The following is a 20,947-nucleotide window of genomic DNA, read 5'->3' as shown; positions in this document are numbered from 1 at the left end:
CCTATATGCGCAGCTTAGATCATGTCATTATTAGCTAATCCGAAATCTGGTTTTATTTAAGCCTGAATTTTACGGACTTTCGCTTAAGTGATATCTATTTTTGCTAAGGCATATGACTCTTTCTTCCTTGGGTACAAAATGACTTGCGAATGAGGCTTAGTTTCCCTTCAGAACTTTCAACACATTGGATGCAGTAATAAAATCTAACCCGCCATGGTAAACACTTTAAGGCAAGCATGCATATTCAAAATCTTATCAAAGGCCTATAAGATTTATTTAAAAGGATTAATGAAATCTTATGAATACACATAATTGCTTAAGAGTATAATTACTGCCGTTTCATTTTGATACTGGATTAAACATGCACCATCATGTAAATTTAAGATAGGCCATATTAAGAATTTTGTTTCTTGTTCCATTTCTAGTTAATCCATGAAATTTGCCTGGGCAATCTGATAGGTGCTGCAAGTACTCTTGCGGCAAACCTGCACCTACCTGCACACCTGATCTAGTGTGGCAAGGGTTTGTGTGTGTATGGCTTGAGCCAAGCGATGCGATCTTGTTTGATACGCTGCTGGAGGGAGGATGTTTATAGCAGTGCTTTTTGTGCGTTTTCTGTTATTGTATTTTCATTTTCAATTCGTTTGCTTGCAAGGCAGTTATTTCTTTCTCCAGCTTTTTTCATGACATATAGAACAAAGCTGACTGTTCGCCTCATGAAACATCATGATCAAATATATGAGCATTGAGTACCATTGTGAGCATATTAAGCTAGGTTATGAAGACATCGATGCTAGAACGTCATGGCTCTATGTGCACATAAACCAATTATATAACAAAATATCACTGACAAAGATATAATAGAGTGTTGTGATAATTTGACATCTGTTGTTATTGTTATTAATTACTTTGAATACTTATTGAATGGTTATATATGTTGATTATGTTAAGAACTCATATCTACATCATGTTTAATAATCTTATGAACCCTATGAACCTACTTGGGACTAACTCCCAATGGGCTATTGTGTCCACTTTTGTCCATCGTCTGTCCGTTATTTTTCTGGGGAAGGCTTCAATACACTTATGTATGATGTCTTGCCATTTGGTTTATGTGTTTATCTACCTTAGCAGCGTCTGCAGCCCAAAAATTGAAAATGGGTGTCAACATGGCTATTTTGGTTATCCAAAATGAGCACTTGGTACATTTTCACCCCTCAGCCATAAAACGCGAGGGGTATTGTCGAAGGTTATAGGATGGTTGTGAGTCGATAATGTCATTTTCTTGTCAGATTGAATAACTTGGTAGACCAACAATACTTTAATCTTATTAACGTAAAGTGGGAAATTTTGCTATTTAGGATCAAGGGAAAGTCCTTTAGAAAGGCATCACACGACGTCCTTTATAAGAAAACATAGTATAAATTGTTCTGCCACGTGCTAGTGAGTCATAGGGAAAACCCATTACCATGTATATCATCAAAGTTGAACTTGCTTACTACACACTTTACCAAGATCCTTATCAGCCATTTATACGTTATTGCAAATCAGAGAACAAGTCCCCATCACTATCCTCTCAGGTGTTAGTGCATCAATACATTCCAAAGTAGTTCATAGAAACTGCACATTTTGTGGTTTACACCAACTTAGGATCAGTAAATTATTGTCGCTGCAGGGTTCGTAGCTAGCCCCGATTTTATTTCTTGAAAGCACAGTGTGAGTGAGGGATTTTCTTCATGAAAATTACCAGTAATGACAGCCTGTATCACATATACGTATTTAGGCAAACTGCACCATTCGAAGATGCAGTAGTCTCGGGCCTGAGTTAGTACATGTAGTACATCAGCCATTTTATATGTTATTGCAAATCCGGGAAAAAGTCCCCATCACTATCCTCACAGTTGTTAGTGCATCAATACATTCCAAAGTAGTTCATAGAAACTGCACAGTTTGTGGTTCATACCAACTTAGGATCAGTAAATTATTGTCTCTGCAGGGTTCGTAGCTAGCCCCGATTTTATTTCTTGAAAGCACAGTGTGAGTGAGGGATTTTCTTCATGAAAATTACCAGTAGTGCCAGCCTGTATCACATATACGTATCTAGGCAAACTGCACCATTCGAAGATGCAGTACTCTCGGGCCCGAGTTAGTACATGTAGTACATCAGCCATTTATATGTTATTGCAAATCCGGGAAAAAGTCTCCATCACTATCCTCACAGTTGTTAGTGCATCAATACATTCCAAAGTAGTTCATAGAAACTGCACAGTTTGTGGTTTATACCAACTTAGGATCAGTAAATTATCGTCTCTGCAGGGTTCGTAGCTAGCCCCGATTTTATTTCTTGAAAGCACAGTGTGAGTGAGGGATTTTCTTCATGAAAATTACCAGTAATGCCAGCCTGTATCACATATACGTATCTAGGCAAACTGCACCATTCGAAGATGCAGTACTCTCGGGCCTGAGTTAGTACATGTAGAAGGCTAGAGGCAGTAGTGCTTTATACACATGGCGAGATACATGGCTGTGTCCTGCCTTGTGTAAACATAGACTGACTCACATTGACAGACGAAAAATAACCTGTTAGGTGTGTGTAGTAAGAAAATGTACATAGACAACTGACATCTCATGCATCCACTCACTACTATTTGTGGAATTTAAAAACATGTCTTGGACCATATGGATCTTATGGTCCTCGTGTTGAAAAGTTGAATCATAGTTGACTCCTTGCCCAGTTACTACATTGCTTTTTAACAAAGGCCAGCATATAGGCCTTGTGTGGATCGAATCGAATTCTGCAATTCGTGATGGGTTTTTATGGTCAAAGATCATATAGGCATCGTAGCTAGTAAAAATCCTGTCATTAACCGAACAACATTCGTAGTACCTCTACCCTGTTCGGCATGCGTAGTAGAAAAGATATAAGGCCATCCCAAAATAATGGTCTCTGCCGTAACCCGTACCGAGTGAAAAAGGTACCGAGTGAAAATTTTTTTCTGGGATTCATTGAAATAAATTTCATTTTTGACAAAAACGACTGACCGACCGACCCACTGCCGATATATGAGATACATATGCTTGAAGTCAAGTGTGCATCGCGTGAAAATATGTCTCGACGTGTGACCTATTTTAAGTTTTCCAGGAAACTGGCAGTGTTCCAATAAGCTGCCATTCATTTTAGTGACTATATTGAGGATAATGTTATAGCGCGCATATATTCACTGTACTGTTTTATTTTGAACACAGCGATGACGCTCTGGACGAAGTTAGAATTTTAAAATTATTCTTGAAATCCAGGCAAATTACACAAATTCCCCTAGCACAACAGATTTGTGATATTATTATCATATAAAAAGGTCAGTTGAGTCCGTGTTATGGCAAACAGACAATTAACTTGGGATGGCCTAATAAGAAACTTTCATTTGTTTTAATTGATGAGAAAACTGACATCTCAATGCACCACTTTTCACTACTAAAAAATGACCTCAACTAACAAAACTAAAATTTGTGATTTTTATCCACAAACTTTTAAGGATTGCAAAAATTGAGTTGAAGTGTGAAATGAAAAAATTTATTACAAATGGATGAAAGTTTGTCTATTGGTGTATCTTCTTTGTTTCGATAACATCATTTTTGTGTCGCCACTTATAACTTGTTGGTGGGAGTTCAGAGGAAGATTTGTCAAACGAAATTGTGTGAAATTTCACTTTTTGATGGGTTTCCTTGTCAGACGAACCCATCTATGGCATCGTCTGTCTGTCTGTCTGTCTGTGGATGTTTATGACATGATTTAAGCTGTTTGTGTGGACCGATTTTTCGGTAAATTGGCACATATATTCTGTACTTGGTGTAGATGGTGCAGCTCGGTTTTTATTTGATTCTGATGTTTATAAGTGCTCAAATTTGGTTATAAAATAATCAATGTTATTCGTTAGTTCAAGCCGCTATAGTGCGTTACAACGGCGACGCTCAATACACTCGCTGTGTGTGTGTAACACAGAACACACTTGTATATGGAGATATGATACGCTCATACAGCACGCAGAACACGCTTGTATATGGAGATACGATACGCTCATACAGCATGCGCGCGCGCTGATCTAGTCTAACGCCTCGGGCGCGATATTCAGCGCTGGTGCCGAGAGACTGGGGAGTGCTCCGGACACTACGCAGTAAAGACTTTTGGATTTCGGATAAGGCCGGTTCATTCTTTGCAGTTTCAGCCGGTTGCTACTCTTTATGTAAAAACCAGCGTAAATTAATTGGCCAGCTGAGATTTCCGCCCCGAATATATCACTTGACTTCACTGAGTATGGGAGCTTAAATCACAGTCGCAAGAAATATTGATGACAAAGTCAAAGTTTTACTACGTATTCCACAAAACAAAGCAGGCATTTGATGAATAGAGTTTATTTTGTTTGAAAAAACATCATTTAAACCAAAATATTATCAGCGCACCATGGCAGGTAGCGTGCATCCACTATTTTCCGCAGTGATAATACCACACGCCCAAGATCCGTGTTTTGATCAACGCTGAGAACTAATCTTAAGTAATTAAAGATGGCATTAAGTATCATCAATTGAACCCGTCATTTTTATGCCCTTACGTTAGCAATCATTGGAGCCCGGCTATCTTGTATTTAGTTTGCAACACTGATGATTTTGATATTTTTTATACTTAGTGTACAACGCGAGTCGATTGCATTGTCAGCAATAAGGCGTTAACCATTTATGTATCAATTACGTGTAGTAATAGATAACGCTTCTCATGGAGAAGATTAGTATTTTTACCGCATGCACACAGACATGCATCAACGGACCCAAATTTTAATTGTCGAATGGTCATGCGAAGACATGGTGTCACATTTAAAAACGTTTTGAACTTGGGCCTAAATTGCTTTACTTTTCATACCTGTCATGAATGAAACTATTGAAAGCCACATTCACTCAGTTGCAGATCTTGATTTCAACAGTAACCGGCCGTCCTGGTTTAATATGTACTGCCCTGAAATTTGATTAACTTATATAGCATCTTCTGATTTTGTTTGTCCCGAGTAGTTAATGTTCAAGTTTTAGTTGTTTTATGTCATTGCCCCACGGGATCAAAATTGTCAAGTCCAAAATGTCCATAGTTAAACTTGCGTAACTGTCGTTCCTCCGCTGGTGTATATTGTTTTCCTGTTCCACTTGGTCAGTCGTAAGACTAGCTATAGGCCCTCAGGGTACAGCTAGCAGTTGGCCTTAAGGTTCAGTCTGTGACCAGCTTCAAGACACTCATGTTGAATCATGGATGTGAAGCATATGCCCAATGGACTGCACGGTCATTGGCCTATGGCATCGGCTCTTGGCGATTGTGCCGAGAGCAGACTGTTTCCGGTCACCATGGTAAGTATATTTACTGACGTTTTACCTTGATAGTATGGATTAAACATGCACCGCATCAGCACAGTTATTTCCTTTCACTTTTCAAGTTCTAAGTCAATACCGAAACCCATCATGGAAAGTTTCTTTCTGGTCTTAGATATTTCCCTAAATTATTAGAAAATGTCGATAGTAAGACCGTGGGAAAGTTTTTATCGTTGAATGGGCGAATCACGGCGGCAGAGCGCACCTGTGATAAGGCGGAAATAGTTCCATGTGATATCAAAGCTTTTAAATGATTCGACAGTCGTAGGTGGTTTATCAACTTTTTTCAACTAAAGTGCTGCTATTTCCTTAATCAAATTGCTAGATTGAAGTCAACACTTAATTCAAGTGTGATTTTGATGGTAGAGATACAGACGCCGTGAGCGTAATAAATGCGCGAGGTCTCCTTCTCGCAGATCAATGATTGATCGCGAGAGGGATTACGATCGTTATTGCAGAAAGTTTCGCCGTCCGTTGCTTCATCGCACATCGACGTCGTTAGCGGAGAAGGCGATTCGAGGGACCGTCACCGAAGTCGTCATGATCGTCGGGATACGGGAAAATTCCTGACTCAGAAGGATTTCCATGTATTTGAAGAAAAAATTTTAATCTTGGTATCGTCGTCGCAACAAGTCGCTACAACTTCTACAACAGGTAAACCTATTCCTGATTGTCTGGTTAGAAGTTCGCCAGCTCACTCAGTTATTCGGAATTCTGACTCTGAATTCCTGGATGCTGGGGTAGGGTCTGATTTCAATGAGGATCCGGTCCCAGAAGCAGCAATTACTTCTGGGGTGGTTACTGCCGCTAGCAATTTTGGGCTGCCCCATACAATGGGGACTTCCCTGGCTCGCAATGTATCTCCGTCCTGTTCAGTTTTATCCGAACCAGCGGGGGACATGCCATTTAGATCAATGATTAGTGAGTTTGTCAAACACGGGGCAACTCGCGCTAAGCCCACAGCAGCTCCTCTGGTCGGTGAGTCAATGGAAGCTTATCGCCCTCCGGACTCCGATCGTAATGTTATATGGGAATGGCCAGCGGTTTCAAGAGAATGGGCTCGATTAGATACGCAATTATGGGGTGAATGTAGCCCTGGAACGTTTTCATTTCCCCTCCAGAACGTGGTATGAAATCTCGGAACTCAAACTTCAGCGCTTTCTCAGGCGGCTACAGATGCCGGTTAGAGAACTAGCGCGCGGCTTCAACAATCGCGTCAAGGGGCTCTTCCTTTTGGAAAAATTCTCGGGACCAGTGGGAGGTTGTCTGCAGCAGGCAGCTACCCACTGGTCCGACATTTTCGGAGACGGTTGGCCCTTCCGGGTTGTCTCTCATGGCTACCGTCTCCATTTCCTAAGGGGACTGCGCCTGACGAGGTCACCTCCCGACATGCGACCAAAACCAGGTCAGGAGGCCTTAATCTCTCCGGCTCTCAAGGAATTGGCTGAGAAGGGAACGATAGAACTAGTTTGCAACGAAACTTCTCCCGGCTGGTTTTCTTGAATATTCATGGTGCCAAAGGCCACAGGGGGTCAACGGACGGTAATAGTTATCCCTCAATCGGCACCTAGACATTCCATGGTTCTGGATGACCAAACCAAAGGACGTGATTCAAGGGCTCCGTCCGGGTCAATGGACGGCTTCATTGGACCTGAAAGATGCTTACTTTCAGGTTCCAATTCAGCCAAAATCTCGGCGATTTCTCAGGATAAAGTGGAAAGGCCGCCAGTTCCAATTCAGGTCTCTTCCATTTGGCCTTAGTACGGCCCCGTGGGTTTTCACCAAGTTGGTCAAGTCTGTTCAGAAGTACTTCAGTCAAGGGGTGTTCGACTGTTCGTTTATCTCGACAACTGGTTAATAGTCGCGAACTCGGCTCAAGAATGTCGGGAGGCAATGACCTCAGTCTTGGACTTAGTCCATCAGCTAGGGTTCCGTGTAAACAGGGAAAAACCTCAGTTGACGCCGGCCCAATAGTTCACTTATCTCGGCATGGACTTCGATCTCCGAATCGGCAAAGTCTTTCCGTCTATGGCTCGAGTAGCCAAACTTCAAAAAGCTATAGCAGGAGTGCCCACAACCCCGAGAACAGCTCGTTACTGGTCACGGGTTCTAGGCTCCATCAGCTCCGTGGGTCTGGTGGTGCCCTTACGCAGCCTCAGAAGCAGGCGCTTGCAACAATATTGGAAGGTCTTCTGGTCTCAGTCGAAGGGCAACTGGGAGACCTTGATTCCCGTACCTCCAACCGATCTCCAGATCTTCATCGGTGGGCGACAACTACAAATCTTCGGCGCGGGGTGTCACTAGCTCCGTTAGAGGCTCCAGTTCGAGTATTCACGGATGCCAGTCACCAAGGGTGGGGGGCACACTTGGAGAACCGAGTCAAAGCCGGGAGGTGGTCTCGCTACGAAGCCACCAACCATATAAATTTCCTGGAAATGCTGGCCGTGTGGAAGGCCCTGAAGTTCTTTCACAGGAGAGTGGAGTGCCACCACGTTTGGTTAGCCACGGACAATTCAACAGTGAGGGCTTAGCTTCAGAATCAAGGGGCCACTCACTCAGAAATCCTCGCGCATCTGTCAGCCAAAATTCTTCGTTGGTGCCAGACAAAGGGCATTTCCCTGACCGTGGCACATTTAGCAGGGAAAAGGAATGTAACCGATGCTCTTTCTCGTCGAGGTCAGGCTATTGCAACAGAATGGCTTCTCCACCAAGAAGTAGCCAATCGGGTTTGAGACATGTTTGGCAATCCGCTGCTGGATCTGTTTGCCACCCCGTTCAATCGGAGGTGTCCTATGTTTGTTTCCCCGATTCCACACGATGCCTTCTCTCTGGACTGGTCGGGGATGCATGCGTATGCGTTCCCGCCCACACCAGTCCTCCCGCGCTTGCTGGATCAAATAGAGAGATCAGTCAATTGCAACATAGTTCTGGTAGCACCATGTTGGCCTGCTCAGAAATGGTTAATACCACTTCTCAACCTACTGTGCGACAACCCCAGGATTCTTCCGAATTTCCCATCGCTTCTGTCTCTGGGGAACTTTCGACATCATCCAAACAGCCAGTGGTTAAACCTGCCCGCCTGGCCATTGTCCAGCGATCCTTGTCAGTTTCCGGCTTTTCAAACAGGCTGCCTCTTATTGCAGGAGCTAAGTGGCCATCAACAAGAACCATTTACGATGCCAAATGGGGTCATTTTGCGGATTGGTGTGCTGCAGGGGAAATTGATACATGCTCACCCTCTGTAGCTCAATTGGCAGATTTTTTACTGCATCTATTTGTAGTAAAAGGTTTGCAGGTTATAACTATTAAAGGTTACCGCTCTGTGATTTCTCATACATTGCGTGCTTCTGGATGGCCAAATTTAACAGGGATCATCGGATATCCCAGCTTGTTGCAGGGTTTTCTGTTTCCCGGCCTCGGGTACCGAGGATAGTTCCACCATGGGATCTGTCTGTAATTTTGAAGAAGTTAATGGAGGCTCCATTTGAACCTCTTTCGGCAGCGTCATTTGCGAATTTGTCAAAAAAAGACTGTATTCTTGCTGTTCTTGGCTTGCTCGGCCCGTCGTTCTGAGAATCATGCACTTTCAGTGCGACAAGGTCATATTGTCTTCTGCCAGCGAAGGAATTTGTTTCGCTGTGGCCTGCTTTGGAGTTTTTGGCAAAGAACCAACGGCCAGGCTCGGATGGTCGTCAATGGCGAATTGAAGCCCTGAAACGTCGAGTGGAACCGGGTCTTCCGGACAGGACGTTATGTCCTGTACGGGCGTTGTGTTTCTATTTAGATCGCTCTGCTCCACGAAGGGGTTTCGCGGCAGCGGTTGTTTATTCCGCTGCTGGATCACCTGAAGGGTGATATTTCTCGGGACACAGTGGCCCGATGGGTCTCTTCACTGATCAAGGACATTTTTTTGAAGGAGAATCTTTCCTCGGAGGGACTTGTTTCTCATCAAGTGAGGTCTATGGCTACTTCCTGCGCAGCCTTTTCAAGTGCTCCGTTGGATGAAGTTTGTCGGGCAGCCTTTTGGAAGTAGTTCTCCATCGACATTCACGTCATTTTATTTACGGGATTTTCAGGCCAGTTAGGCTCATTAGCTTCACTCGGTCCTGTTGTTATGGCTCAAGGTGTCCATTCTTTCGGATTGGACTCTTAAGCGTAGAATTTTATGTTTGTATTATCAGGATCACAAGGGGTGTATCCATGTGCATAGTTTGAGCTCATATTCGCAAGTATTAATTTTAAATTCGGGGGGGGGGGGGGGCTGAGCTGGACGGAATCACTGTGGTCAACCGGTCTTCCCTGTGCTACAGCGCTCCATTCCTTGCTTGGGAAAGTGCTCTCTTTTTTCCCTCTTACCTTGCGTTTGAGTGGTGGTTTTTCTATCTTCCTTTCCCACCATCTTTGTGCTAGGCTAGTCTAGCAAAAACCATAGGAAAGGGTACAGTACTATACGGAAATATTACAATTTTTGGAACTAAAATTTGTATTTCCGAGTAGTACTTACCCTTTCCTATGGCGGGAATCCCATTCACCTGCCCCGCATAGCTGCATTTTTGGGTCTGCTATGACGTAAAAAGATGCATTCGCCGGTGGCTAAATACAATACCGCAGGGCTGGGTCGTATGGAAAAACCATTGGTGAACAATCCAAATTTAGAAAATATTGGTAAAAACCATAGGAATGGGTAAGTACTACTCGGAAATACAAATTTTAGTACCAAAAGTTGTAATTTAAGCTGCGCGTCGATCGTTGAATAGTGGAATTATAGGGTGGAATTATCTTGATTGTATCCATACAAATTTTAATTAAGGTTAGTGTCAACAAATGGTCCATTACAGGCCGATAGCAGTGCAATAGCGCCCCATTACAGTCCCTCTAATTTATGTGGAGAGACGCTCTTAACCGGCAAATCCGTGGTCTGTTTCGTGTTATCGTTGGCCTACGTGACTAACCTTGCTCGAGCGTTCGTTACCGGTGCGCTTCGAAGTTATGAATAAAGTATTATAAAGTATTATATAACTGATTGTTTATGACATACAACAAATAAACCTTCAAAGAAAGGTACCCAGTGTCTGACATTCTACTGAAAAATTCCGGATTGATTCACCGCATAGTTTTTTCATAGTGAGCATTTTAGTATATGAATCAATTATGATGATTGACAGGTGCGGGTGCGGTCCTATCAGCTGTTGGAGACGTTCGATGTAAGCAATAATTTTAACCACGTGCGCGATGAAAACAGGGACATCAAACTAAGAAGCACTGATTTTTTTAATTACATGTGATTTGAATAGGCATCTCTGCTGGTTTTTCAAAAAGCCGAATCTTAAATTGACTCCTATTGCATAGGCCTAAGCCAGGCCCTCTGGAATTGAATTGAATTCGACACAGTAATTTGCCTGTAATTTGTGATGAATCTTTTTGAAAATTAGCTTAAAGATTGGGTCTGGCAAGATGTCCACCCCTATCGTAAAAAATGTCATTGGTGATCAAATATGGCTGCCATTGGGGTGGCTGTCTTGAATTGCTTGTATGCAGCCCGCAATTCTTGATGGATTTCCACAATATTTGGTGTGAGGATCAGGGTAGGTAAGCTGTCCATGTCTTACGTATATGGAGGTCATCGGCATTCAAATATGGCCGCCAGGTCAGCCATCTTGAATTAGTAGCACGAAACGGCCTGCAATTCTTGATGCATTTTCATGATATGAGGTGTAACAATTTTGGTAGGTGAAATGTCTACCCCTTATTGAAAATTGAGTTCAAGTATGGCCACCAGGGTTGCCATCCATCTTTGATCTCTTTTCAGCACGATGCCTACACCAATTCTTGATGCATTTTTTCATGTAGTGCGATTTTTGGGCCAGCTAAAATGGGCTTGTCTTTTCACGTAAGGATATATTAACAGAAAATGAACATTATCGCCACATAGCCAATACCATCTTAACTATTTTAAAACTTGTTACATCGTTACAACGTAAATCTTTCAGTTAAACTTTGAATACTGAATGATTCTTCTTCTACTGTGTCATGAAGGTATAAGGTCTGTGGGCCTCTTGTTAAACAATTTTCTTGCCAACCAAGTGTTCCTAATTTGGTAGCGCCAACGGTACAGGAACGATCCTGTATTTGCGAGCTTTCATCAGCGCATTTTAACTGCAATAATTCAGGGCTCGACCCGTAATGCGTGAAATGCTGATTGTCATCGAATGAGGATGTGCCACATTGGAAATAGCTATTACCTTCCAAAATATAATAGAGGGATCACTCTAAGTGCTTGGAAAACACTTCTAATTTCTAAAATTTTCAAAAAATCCCAAAGCCTGCAAAAGGGCTTAGGCACTCGCAAGTGCTTGTGTAACGTCCGAGAACTTTCGATTACTGGAAAGATTTCCGAAAATATTATAGCTAGGTGCTGGCAACACTGAACCATAGTTGTGTCTGTTTCCTTATCCCTTGTTGTGACAAATTTAAAGATAACAGTTTTGTAATTATTCTATTTCTTGGTTTTACTAAAGGTTAATATTATGTAAAACTTAAATTTTTCAGTGTGTGGACATATCCTGTGTCATTGCGGCAGGCATAGAGAAAGTTTATCAGAGCATGAGATCTGAGAAAAAGACTTCACTTGAAAAACCTGCACCCGACCTAGAGAAGTTGAAGCAACCAACGTTTGTAATATAAGTTTTTGATGGTTATTTTTGCAGTGTATTGATATTTCGATGATGTTAGCAGAAGCTATTCGACGCACACACAATGGCGAATCAGTGTCTTACTTGTTCAGCAATGTTCCGTTATAACGAAGCAAACCAGGCAAGAGATGAACACACTTTTATGGCGCATAGACGAACTTGGACTTATAAACTTGTGCGTAATTGCTAATGTGATTGCAATGAATACATATACTTTGGTTTAAACTTTGATGGAATATTCTTTGATGGAATAAGTTCAGTAAATACATTTTAATCTGGTCAGTTGTTATAAGATTAAGGCTCATCTACATGGGAGGTTAACAGCAGCTCTTGGGTTAAACAGGACTGTATTCAATATGGCTTAAACAGGACTATTTATTATTGTTATTAAATAGTGATCTTGTCTTGTAGTATTCTCCAGCTTATTTTCAATGGAAGTCTGCCATGGAAGATAGGGAGAACTACATGAATGAAAAACTGTCTTTTCAAATGATGGTACCATTTTTGTAGTTTCGTATTTGTCAACCTTGGTTAATCCATCCCTGCTTAAACTGTACAAGTGCTTAACCCTTTTGCTGGGTGTGACTTTTGTAAACGTCATACATGTGGCACCTGATGTATGTATGACATTCCAGAAACATCATGCACCTATTGATTTTGAGCTTAAACCAGCAACGGACTTGAGACAATTTTTGTATGAAACGAAATTGAAAATTCATATTTTTGTAATAAAAATGAAATAATGCAATACACACTGGCAGTGCAAGTGTGTACGCTGCGAAAGGAATAATTCGCTTACACAGAATGGTTGCATTCTAAAAGGACTTAATTCCCTTAAAATCATGTCTAATTTGTACACCATGATCAGTATTTTCTCTCGCTGAAGTTTTTCATTGCTAAACTCTAGTAAATATACAGTCCTGCTGAATCAGGATATAACATTAATGACTTGTAATTCAAAACTAATACTTAAATCTTCTAAAGTGTCCTATAGATACCTTTCTAATGCTACAAAATGATTACTACATTACAACAGCTTCTGAGTGATTCTTTCATGTTCTGGTATGTGTAGTTTTGGCTTTTCAATAGTCTTGGAAAGTTGGTACTGCAGGGTAATTTGTATTGTGCAAAGTTGTTAGCCTAAGAGTTAATGCAAAGCAAAGTTGATGTAGGACTGTGTGTGGTAAGTCATTTAGGTACTTGCGTTTATAGGCAAGTGAATCTATTAATATTTGAGTCTATTTTTTCTTTGATTTACTGAGTGTAAGTGTCATTCCGACATAGTGATGATCCCAGCTATGATTTCATGATTTCAAGTTTAGCGATATTGCCAGCTTGGTTTAGTTGGCAATGATATTGACCATGCAGCTTCAGTTGCCTAGTCAAAGATAATTCTTTGGGAAAAGTCACATGATGGTCCACTATGTCGCTAATTAAAGGTGGTGACCACTCTAGCATACGCCAAGAATCATTTGCTTGAAAATGGTAAAGTTAGCTATTTCTAACTCTATATCTCTCATTCTCTATGTTTATAACTTGTCACAATTGATCCAGATTAAATTGGGTTTACTATGACATCTCAGTAAGATATGATTTGTTCAGTTTGGATTGACACAGCTGCAGTCTGTAGCAAGTAAGGTTTCCATAAGGACTGTCAGGTTTACTTGTACATGTAGTAACTCAATAACTGTGCTTCAATTTCTATTACATTTCAATTATATTTGAATCAACTGTTTGATAAGAAGAGCAATTTTGTTTCATGATTATTTTAGAAATACATGTACACTGTATTTGTGTTCAGGAGCCTATAGAATCGTATACATGGGTATATTGTTGAATCCTCATCTGGTGTGTGCTGGTACCTCATTCTGAGATATTTCCATTAAATATCAGTGTGCGACAATACACGCAAAATAGTATTTGTAGCATCGGACTCCTATATGTCTCTTCTTGTGAGCTTCTAATTCATTTTACAGTCAACCTTCAATTAGACAGTCATGCTCGCTTAAGACATCGTCGGATGAGTCTTCGCCATTCGCATAGATTATGTTATCATTATTAATGATCGTCTCACTACGACCACTCAAGCGAGTTGGACTGTATACCACTACTGGAGTCTGCTCTTCGAGGCAGCTGGAGTCTACTGTATCTTTCTGCCAAAAGATTTTAATAGTAGACTACAAAGATTTTAAAAGTTAAATATCAATTTACTGTTTTCGGCTGCCACGATTGCTATCGGATGATATCTGTTAATTAAAATCCTAGAAGTGGTGGATAACTGAGTTGACTTTAAATCATAGCTTTACTATAGAACAGTAGAGAATAATTGCAATAATATTTTTGCCAAATTACTTGATCGATTAGATACTACAAGACCCATTGTATTGTTGATATATGGATGTGTATATTTTATTTGAATGTTGATCTTGCCATTTGGAACACTGAAGTTATATACAGTTGAACCTCATTAGTACGGTATCCGTGGGAAAAATGAAAAATCATTGTACTGACCGAATTTTGTATTAACCATTTGATGAAAACAAACCACTCTTCTTGGTAAACTGCCTTGCTCGGTAGCTCAAAGCCGACCTTGTGTGAGGATTTCAAAGTGAGACAAAATCACACGAAACAGTCATCAATTTAAAAATTGACCCTATCAAATGTTATGATGTTTTGAAATAAAACCGTAGCTCTGAATGAGAATATTCCCCTTTCACGCAGGCAATTCCCTGACGTTCCAATGATCTTTAATTGATCTACCTTCTGGCAATAAAAACTGACAATAGAACACTAATGTCAATTTCTCTGCACTGGTCATGTACAGAAAATCCCTTGAGCTCATCCTGCAGCTTACAATTCCAATAATCCCAAAATGTTTCACTATAAACCAGTTATGGACCTATAACACTGAATAGTCCCGTAAATTGTCATATATTTAATGTTAGATGAACTTTATTGGTCATGTAGAAATCTTAAATGCCTGATCCCTAAGACGGTATTCGGTTAACTCAGTAAAAGAAATTGTAGTCCAAAGGGATCCGAATTGGGCGGAGTCTACTATATTACTGGGGTTTACGTTGGTTAACTGTATTAGATCATTTCAAAAAATTTTGGTTGAAGGGTTAAGGTTAAATTAGCTTTGCACAAAGAAATTTTGTTGTAATGAAATTAAATCGCTAAATTCATCTATGAATTTAATCATTTCTGTGAAATATATTTGGTCAGTTTTTGTAAATAACTCTTTCGTCCTTAATTGGTAGTTTTTGCCTAGGGGTCATTCATTTATTACGTACGTATTGGGGGAGGGGGAGGGGTAGGGGTAGGGGGTCAGTGCAATTTCATACTGGAATGCTTGATGTATATGAAAAAATGGCCAAATTTGTGTACAGAGGGGAAGGGGTTTGAATAATTCAAATTCTACGCATACGGAATAAATGAATGATCCCCAGTTGTACGGTTTCCAAGTAATCAAGCATGTTTATTATTTTCGCAGATGACTTGTTAGGCCCTTCAGAGTTGATACCTTGTTTCTCATCCCATGTGCTAGTGAGTCACCATGTATAGCATCAAATTTGAACATGCTTACACACAGCGCCAAGATTTAATCGTTATTATTATCGCTCCCAGAATGAATTGGTTTGTGTTTAAAGTGAAATGTACTTAGAAGGTATTGGTATTGTAGAATTTCTAAATTCTTCAAATAGCAAGTTACAGATATTAAACCTATGGTAGTGTGACCTCTATAGAAAATGTTACACATTCAAAAATTAATTTTTTTAATTTATGCTCATTTATGCTAATTAGGTGGATTTTTATGCGCAATTAGAGGGGTTTACGAAAAACACTCTAAAATATAAACCAATTGATATATTGATATAATTCTTTCAGCATTTGGTTCAAAACTAACATGGCTAGTGCTTGTGCCTCTATCTAGTGTTTACACGTGTTATATTTTTCAAAAAATTATTTCAAAGTTGAAACTACACAATTTTTCAGAAATTTTCTACCTAATTATATATTCATAGAGGTACCTAGCCTACCATAACGTAGATATTAACTTTTCCAAGGCACATGCACTAGCTTTATTTTTTAGATAACAAGTATTTCAAATTTCAAGGCTCTAGCTCAAATACTTTTTTCAAAATCATGTTTTCGGTAATGTGCGTCAGCCGTAAATGATGATTGCGAGAAAACACCAATTTTTTGACGCCTTATAAAACGTAACCATTCAGCATCATTTTACAAACGACAGCCGTAAATCGATGTGCAAAACGTCACAGGTCTATGTGTACACAAATAAGCTATCTGGCAAAATATTATTGACATAGATGTAGAATGGCTTCCTGTGATTATATAATGACCTATATTTGAACGTCGAAATGTTATATTGCATTGAATATCATTAGAAGACGTATTGTAATAGTAAAGGATGTATGATTATATCAGAAGCGGCAGGCATAAATAGAAATGATAAGTAAATCGGATTATTCGGTTAAATGGCGGGTGTATACACGATTTGGAAGTCTGATATAAAAGTCAGACCCTGACGTGGGCATGCCAGTGGAATGACGAAGCTATCTACGATGTGTGTAGGGCCGGCGTGAATTTCATCAGCGGCTACAAGCGGTCAATATGAAAATGTGTAAACATATAATTTCAATATTCAAACGTTTTAGAAAATATGTTTGGTATTAGGAGTATGCAGGTTTCGTGAGATTAGCAATTTATAATAGCATAGCTATCATATACGGCTCCGCGTCCTCTGATGGCTTGTGTATTAGGTGACAATTCACTTCAATTCTTTATTGATCCTTATTACATTGAAATTTCGGGATAAAATTCCCAAATTCAATAAATACAAATTTTAAAATAAATTAATACAACATACATGACACACGGGTAATTCATACAGAACAACATAAGCATGTTATTTTAAATGACAATGTCTACTTCAACCCACCCAGACTCAAGACTCTAGGATATCGAGTGACAGCCAAACCCGTGGGCCGGCTGGCTAGGCCACACGATATGCTCGAAGTCATGATGAAGCAGACATCAGAAGAGCTCGTTCTTCAACCATGGAGGCAATGAAGTTGCAGACCAGCTTAGAGGCATAAGTAAATGAAGTCGGTCGCAAGTTCGCGATCAATTATTGAGAATTTTCAATAAAAAAATTTAAACCATTACTAGAGTCGAAGACCCGCTGTATCATCTACCCAATCGCCAAATATCATCATTCCCCAAATTTTTTAAAACTTCGATTTCAAATTTGCAATTCCACATTAGTTAGCCCAGAAATTATACATTTTTTTCGCAGGCGTCAAATAATTTTCTAAAATTAATTTTCTTGTTGGAAATTTCTCAAGGAATTTGACTTAATTTATCTAAAATGCAACACTTTATTAGGTTTACACCTATCAAATTGTTCATTTGAATGCTGGTTACCCTGCAGGTAGCTCCTGTGCCACCATATTGTGCAGAAGTTGCCAAAATTTTCATCCTGATGCTGAATTGGAATTTATTGCATTCACCCTTGGCGGCTGGCTATTTTTAGCAGGGGGTGGGCTGATTGGATTACCCGTAAACTTTTTTTCTATTTCTTTGAATGTTTCTAACTTTCCTCATTGATAGATAACGGTTTAAAGTTAATCATTTTACCACTTTAAAGCCCAATGAAGCATGTATTCACGAGACTAAAGCAAAATATGCTATGAAATTCTGTAAAGTCAAAATTCTGGAAAATTTCATGATTTTCATTTCTTTCAAAAAATGACACCCAATGACCTTCAGATCAATGTTTTGGGTTATAAAGTCTATTGCGAATCTATTGTAGATGGCAGCACTGCACGGGTATAAATAGTATCGGTTAAACACCTCTAAAAGTAACTTAGAACACGTTGCTAAGGGCTTTGAGATAGGAGGGGTCTTGTCTGACCCCCAAAAACATGCCTTTGCCGTTATCTGACCGCTCCAAAAATTTCGGAGGTCATTCTACCCATCTATAGTGTTCAATAACAGTACTTTTAAAAAAAAACTGAGAAATTTAAGATTTTCCCTGAAATTCTAGTATACCAATACCTTAGGGGCCGTGCATAAAGTACGTACGCTTGACTTCCGGGTATTTTTTTTCAAAACACACCTTGCGTACAAGTAATAGGGGTAATAGGCTTTCAGATCAAAGGTCGAAGGGTCCAGCTCGTAAAAAAATGAAAATAACAATAATTTACAGTTGAATTAGTCGCGCACACTCCTAATTCAACTGTAAATTATTGTTATTTTCATTTTTTACTCACTCGCCCCTTCAACCTTTAACCTGAAAGCCTATTACCCCTATTACTCTTAAAATATTCATATATATATGAATAACATTTAAATTGACAGATTATTCAATATAAAAGTGTAAGCTCTTATAGAATATATAGATAGATATATTTACAACATTATTTCAATATTTATATTTGTATGAGTTAGATTATTAAACATTAAAAGTGTTAGTAAAGTGTGATTGAAATAATACATGATATAAATCATTGAACTTCTAATATCAATTTAAAAAAAAAATTTGATATTAAAATGGAAGCAAATAAGTACTACTGTCCAACATGTAATATCAATATAGATAAATCCCAAAAAGCAAGACACAATAAAACTAAAACACATTTAGAGAATAAATTGAAACTAGAATATAAAGATGATATATTAGAAACTAAATTAGATGAATTAAAGAATGAAAAAGAAACATACAAATGTGATACATGTAATCAATCATTCAGTGATAAAAGATATTATAAAGAACATTTAAAATCTAAAAGTCATATTAGAAATAAGAATAACGATATTTTAGGTGAAGATTATTTTGATAAAGATAATGATAAGAAACAGAAGACAATTAAAAACATAAAAAATAAATTAAACAATAAAAGACCATACATGGAAGATGTAAGAAAATATATTAATTCATTAGATAATAAAAAAGATATAGAGATAAACGAAGCATTTAAAAGTGATATTGGCCCAGCAGCTATCGAGTTTAAATTTCATAAAGGAAAAACATCAGAAGAAAATAAAAACATTTAGAAAATATGAAAGAAATAATAAAAATAATAACTGATGTTGAATACCCTAAAATTAGTATATCAGTTAAAGTAGAATTTATAAAATCTGAAGATAAACCAATATATAATATAAATTCTCATTCACAACATATCATATATAAACAACATATAGATGATAAATTAGATAAATGTTATAATGAAGTAAAAACTAAAATAGAAAAGAAATATTTTGAAGGATCTGGTTTAATATTTGATGAAATAATATTTATGACTTTACATGTTTATAACACAAAATATAATAAGTTAACTAAATCAAAACCAATTGATGAAAATAATGTATCATATAAAGAACCAGATATTGAAGCATCAAGTTATATTAAACTACCATTTAAAACTAATGCTGTAATAAATGTACAAAATGAAGATGATAAATGTTTTTTTATGGGCTATAATAAGTTGTTTACATCCTGCAACTTATAATATTTGTAGATTAACTCATTATAAACCATTTGAAAATAATTATAAGATAGATAAGTATCCTGTTATAATTAAAAACATCCCAAAAATAGAAAGAAATAATAATTTAAGAATAAATGTATTTGATTTAATCAAATTACCAAATACAAAAGGTAATAATATAAAACATTATACATTAGAACCTTTATACCTATTCAAACGATGTTATAGATATATTATATTATGAGAATCATTATATGTGGATTAAACAAATAGATTTATTTTTTAAATCAGAAAATGATCACCATAATAAAATATATCTATGTAGAAAATGTTTACATAAATTCAGTAATGAAAGTACATTATTAAATCATAAACAATTATGTGAAAATCATGATTATTGTAAATTAGTTTTACCAAATGAAAAGGATAAAATATTAGAATTCAAAAAATATGATTACAAAAATAAAGTACCATTTGTTATATATGGAGATTTTGAATCATTAAATAAAGAATTAACTAATCAAGATAGAAAAGAAATACATTATAAAAGGAAATTAAATTCTAATGAAAATGATTTTTCAGAGGAACCACCAAAAACAAATACTATTAAAAAGATTCATCAATCAGCTGCACCTTTCGGGTTATATATTAAATCTGATTATCCAGAACTAATTGAAAGTGAATATTATCATTATAGAAATGAAAATGTTATCAATCATTTTTGTGACTTATTAATTGAATATGAAATAAAATTTAATGAAAAGTTAAATAAAAATATAGAAATTATAATGACAGAAGAAGATAAAGAAGAATTTGCCTTTGCAGATAAATGTTATTATTGTGAAAAGATATTTAATTATAAAGATAAAAAAGTAAGAGACCATGATCATTTGAATGGAAAGTTTAGAGGCGCTGCACATGAGAATTGTAACTTACAAGCTAAGAAAATTAACTTTGTACCAGTTATATTTCATAATCTATCAGGATATGATGCACATTTATTCATCAAACAGTTATGTCATAAAATAGAAGAAATCAATAATGAAATAGAAAGATTAAATTCAAATAGATCAAAAGATAAAATACCAACTTATAAATTTAAAATGTTAGCTAGAACATCTGAGAATTATATATCATTCCAATTTGGGTGTTTAAGATTTATAGATTTTTAAATAGTTCATTAGATAACTTATCAAAATCATTAGTTGATGATGAATTAAAAATATTAAAACAACACTACCCAAATAATGATGATTTCCAATTAATGAGATATAAAGGCGCAATTCCATATTCATTTTATAAATCACATAATGATTTTAACATAACTGAATTATT

The 20,947-nt window shown here is 37.7% G+C and overlaps 1 protein-coding gene across 4 annotated transcripts in view; it reads left to right on the top strand.

Moving 5' to 3' along the window:
- LOC141906537 (ribose-phosphate pyrophosphokinase 1) overlaps positions 1–15,318 on the top strand; it is a 33,988-nt gene extending 18,670 nt beyond the window's left edge. For 2 of the 4 annotated variants that reach the window (XM_074795872.1, XM_074795870.1), the window contains one exon: positions 12,114–15,318. In XM_074795872.1, the coding sequence (XP_074651973.1) occupies positions 12,114–12,206 (93 nt within the window). In that variant the 3' untranslated portion in view covers positions 12,207–15,318. Of the gene's footprint in view, positions 1–11,955 lie in introns of all 4 variants that reach the window. The other 2 variants (XM_074795869.1, XM_074795871.1) reach the window with 2 other exon arrangements.
- Positions 15,319–20,947: the final 5,629 nt, after the last annotated feature.

Source organism: Tubulanus polymorphus, chromosome 5 (assembly GCF_964204645.1).
Source record: "Tubulanus polymorphus chromosome 5, tnTubPoly1.2, whole genome shotgun sequence".
NCBI classification, from domain to species: domain Eukaryota; kingdom Metazoa; phylum Nemertea; class Palaeonemertea; order Tubulaniformes; family Tubulanidae; genus Tubulanus; species Tubulanus polymorphus.
Note: the sequence above shows the minus strand (reverse complement) of the source record. Positions and strands in the feature narration are given on the sequence as shown.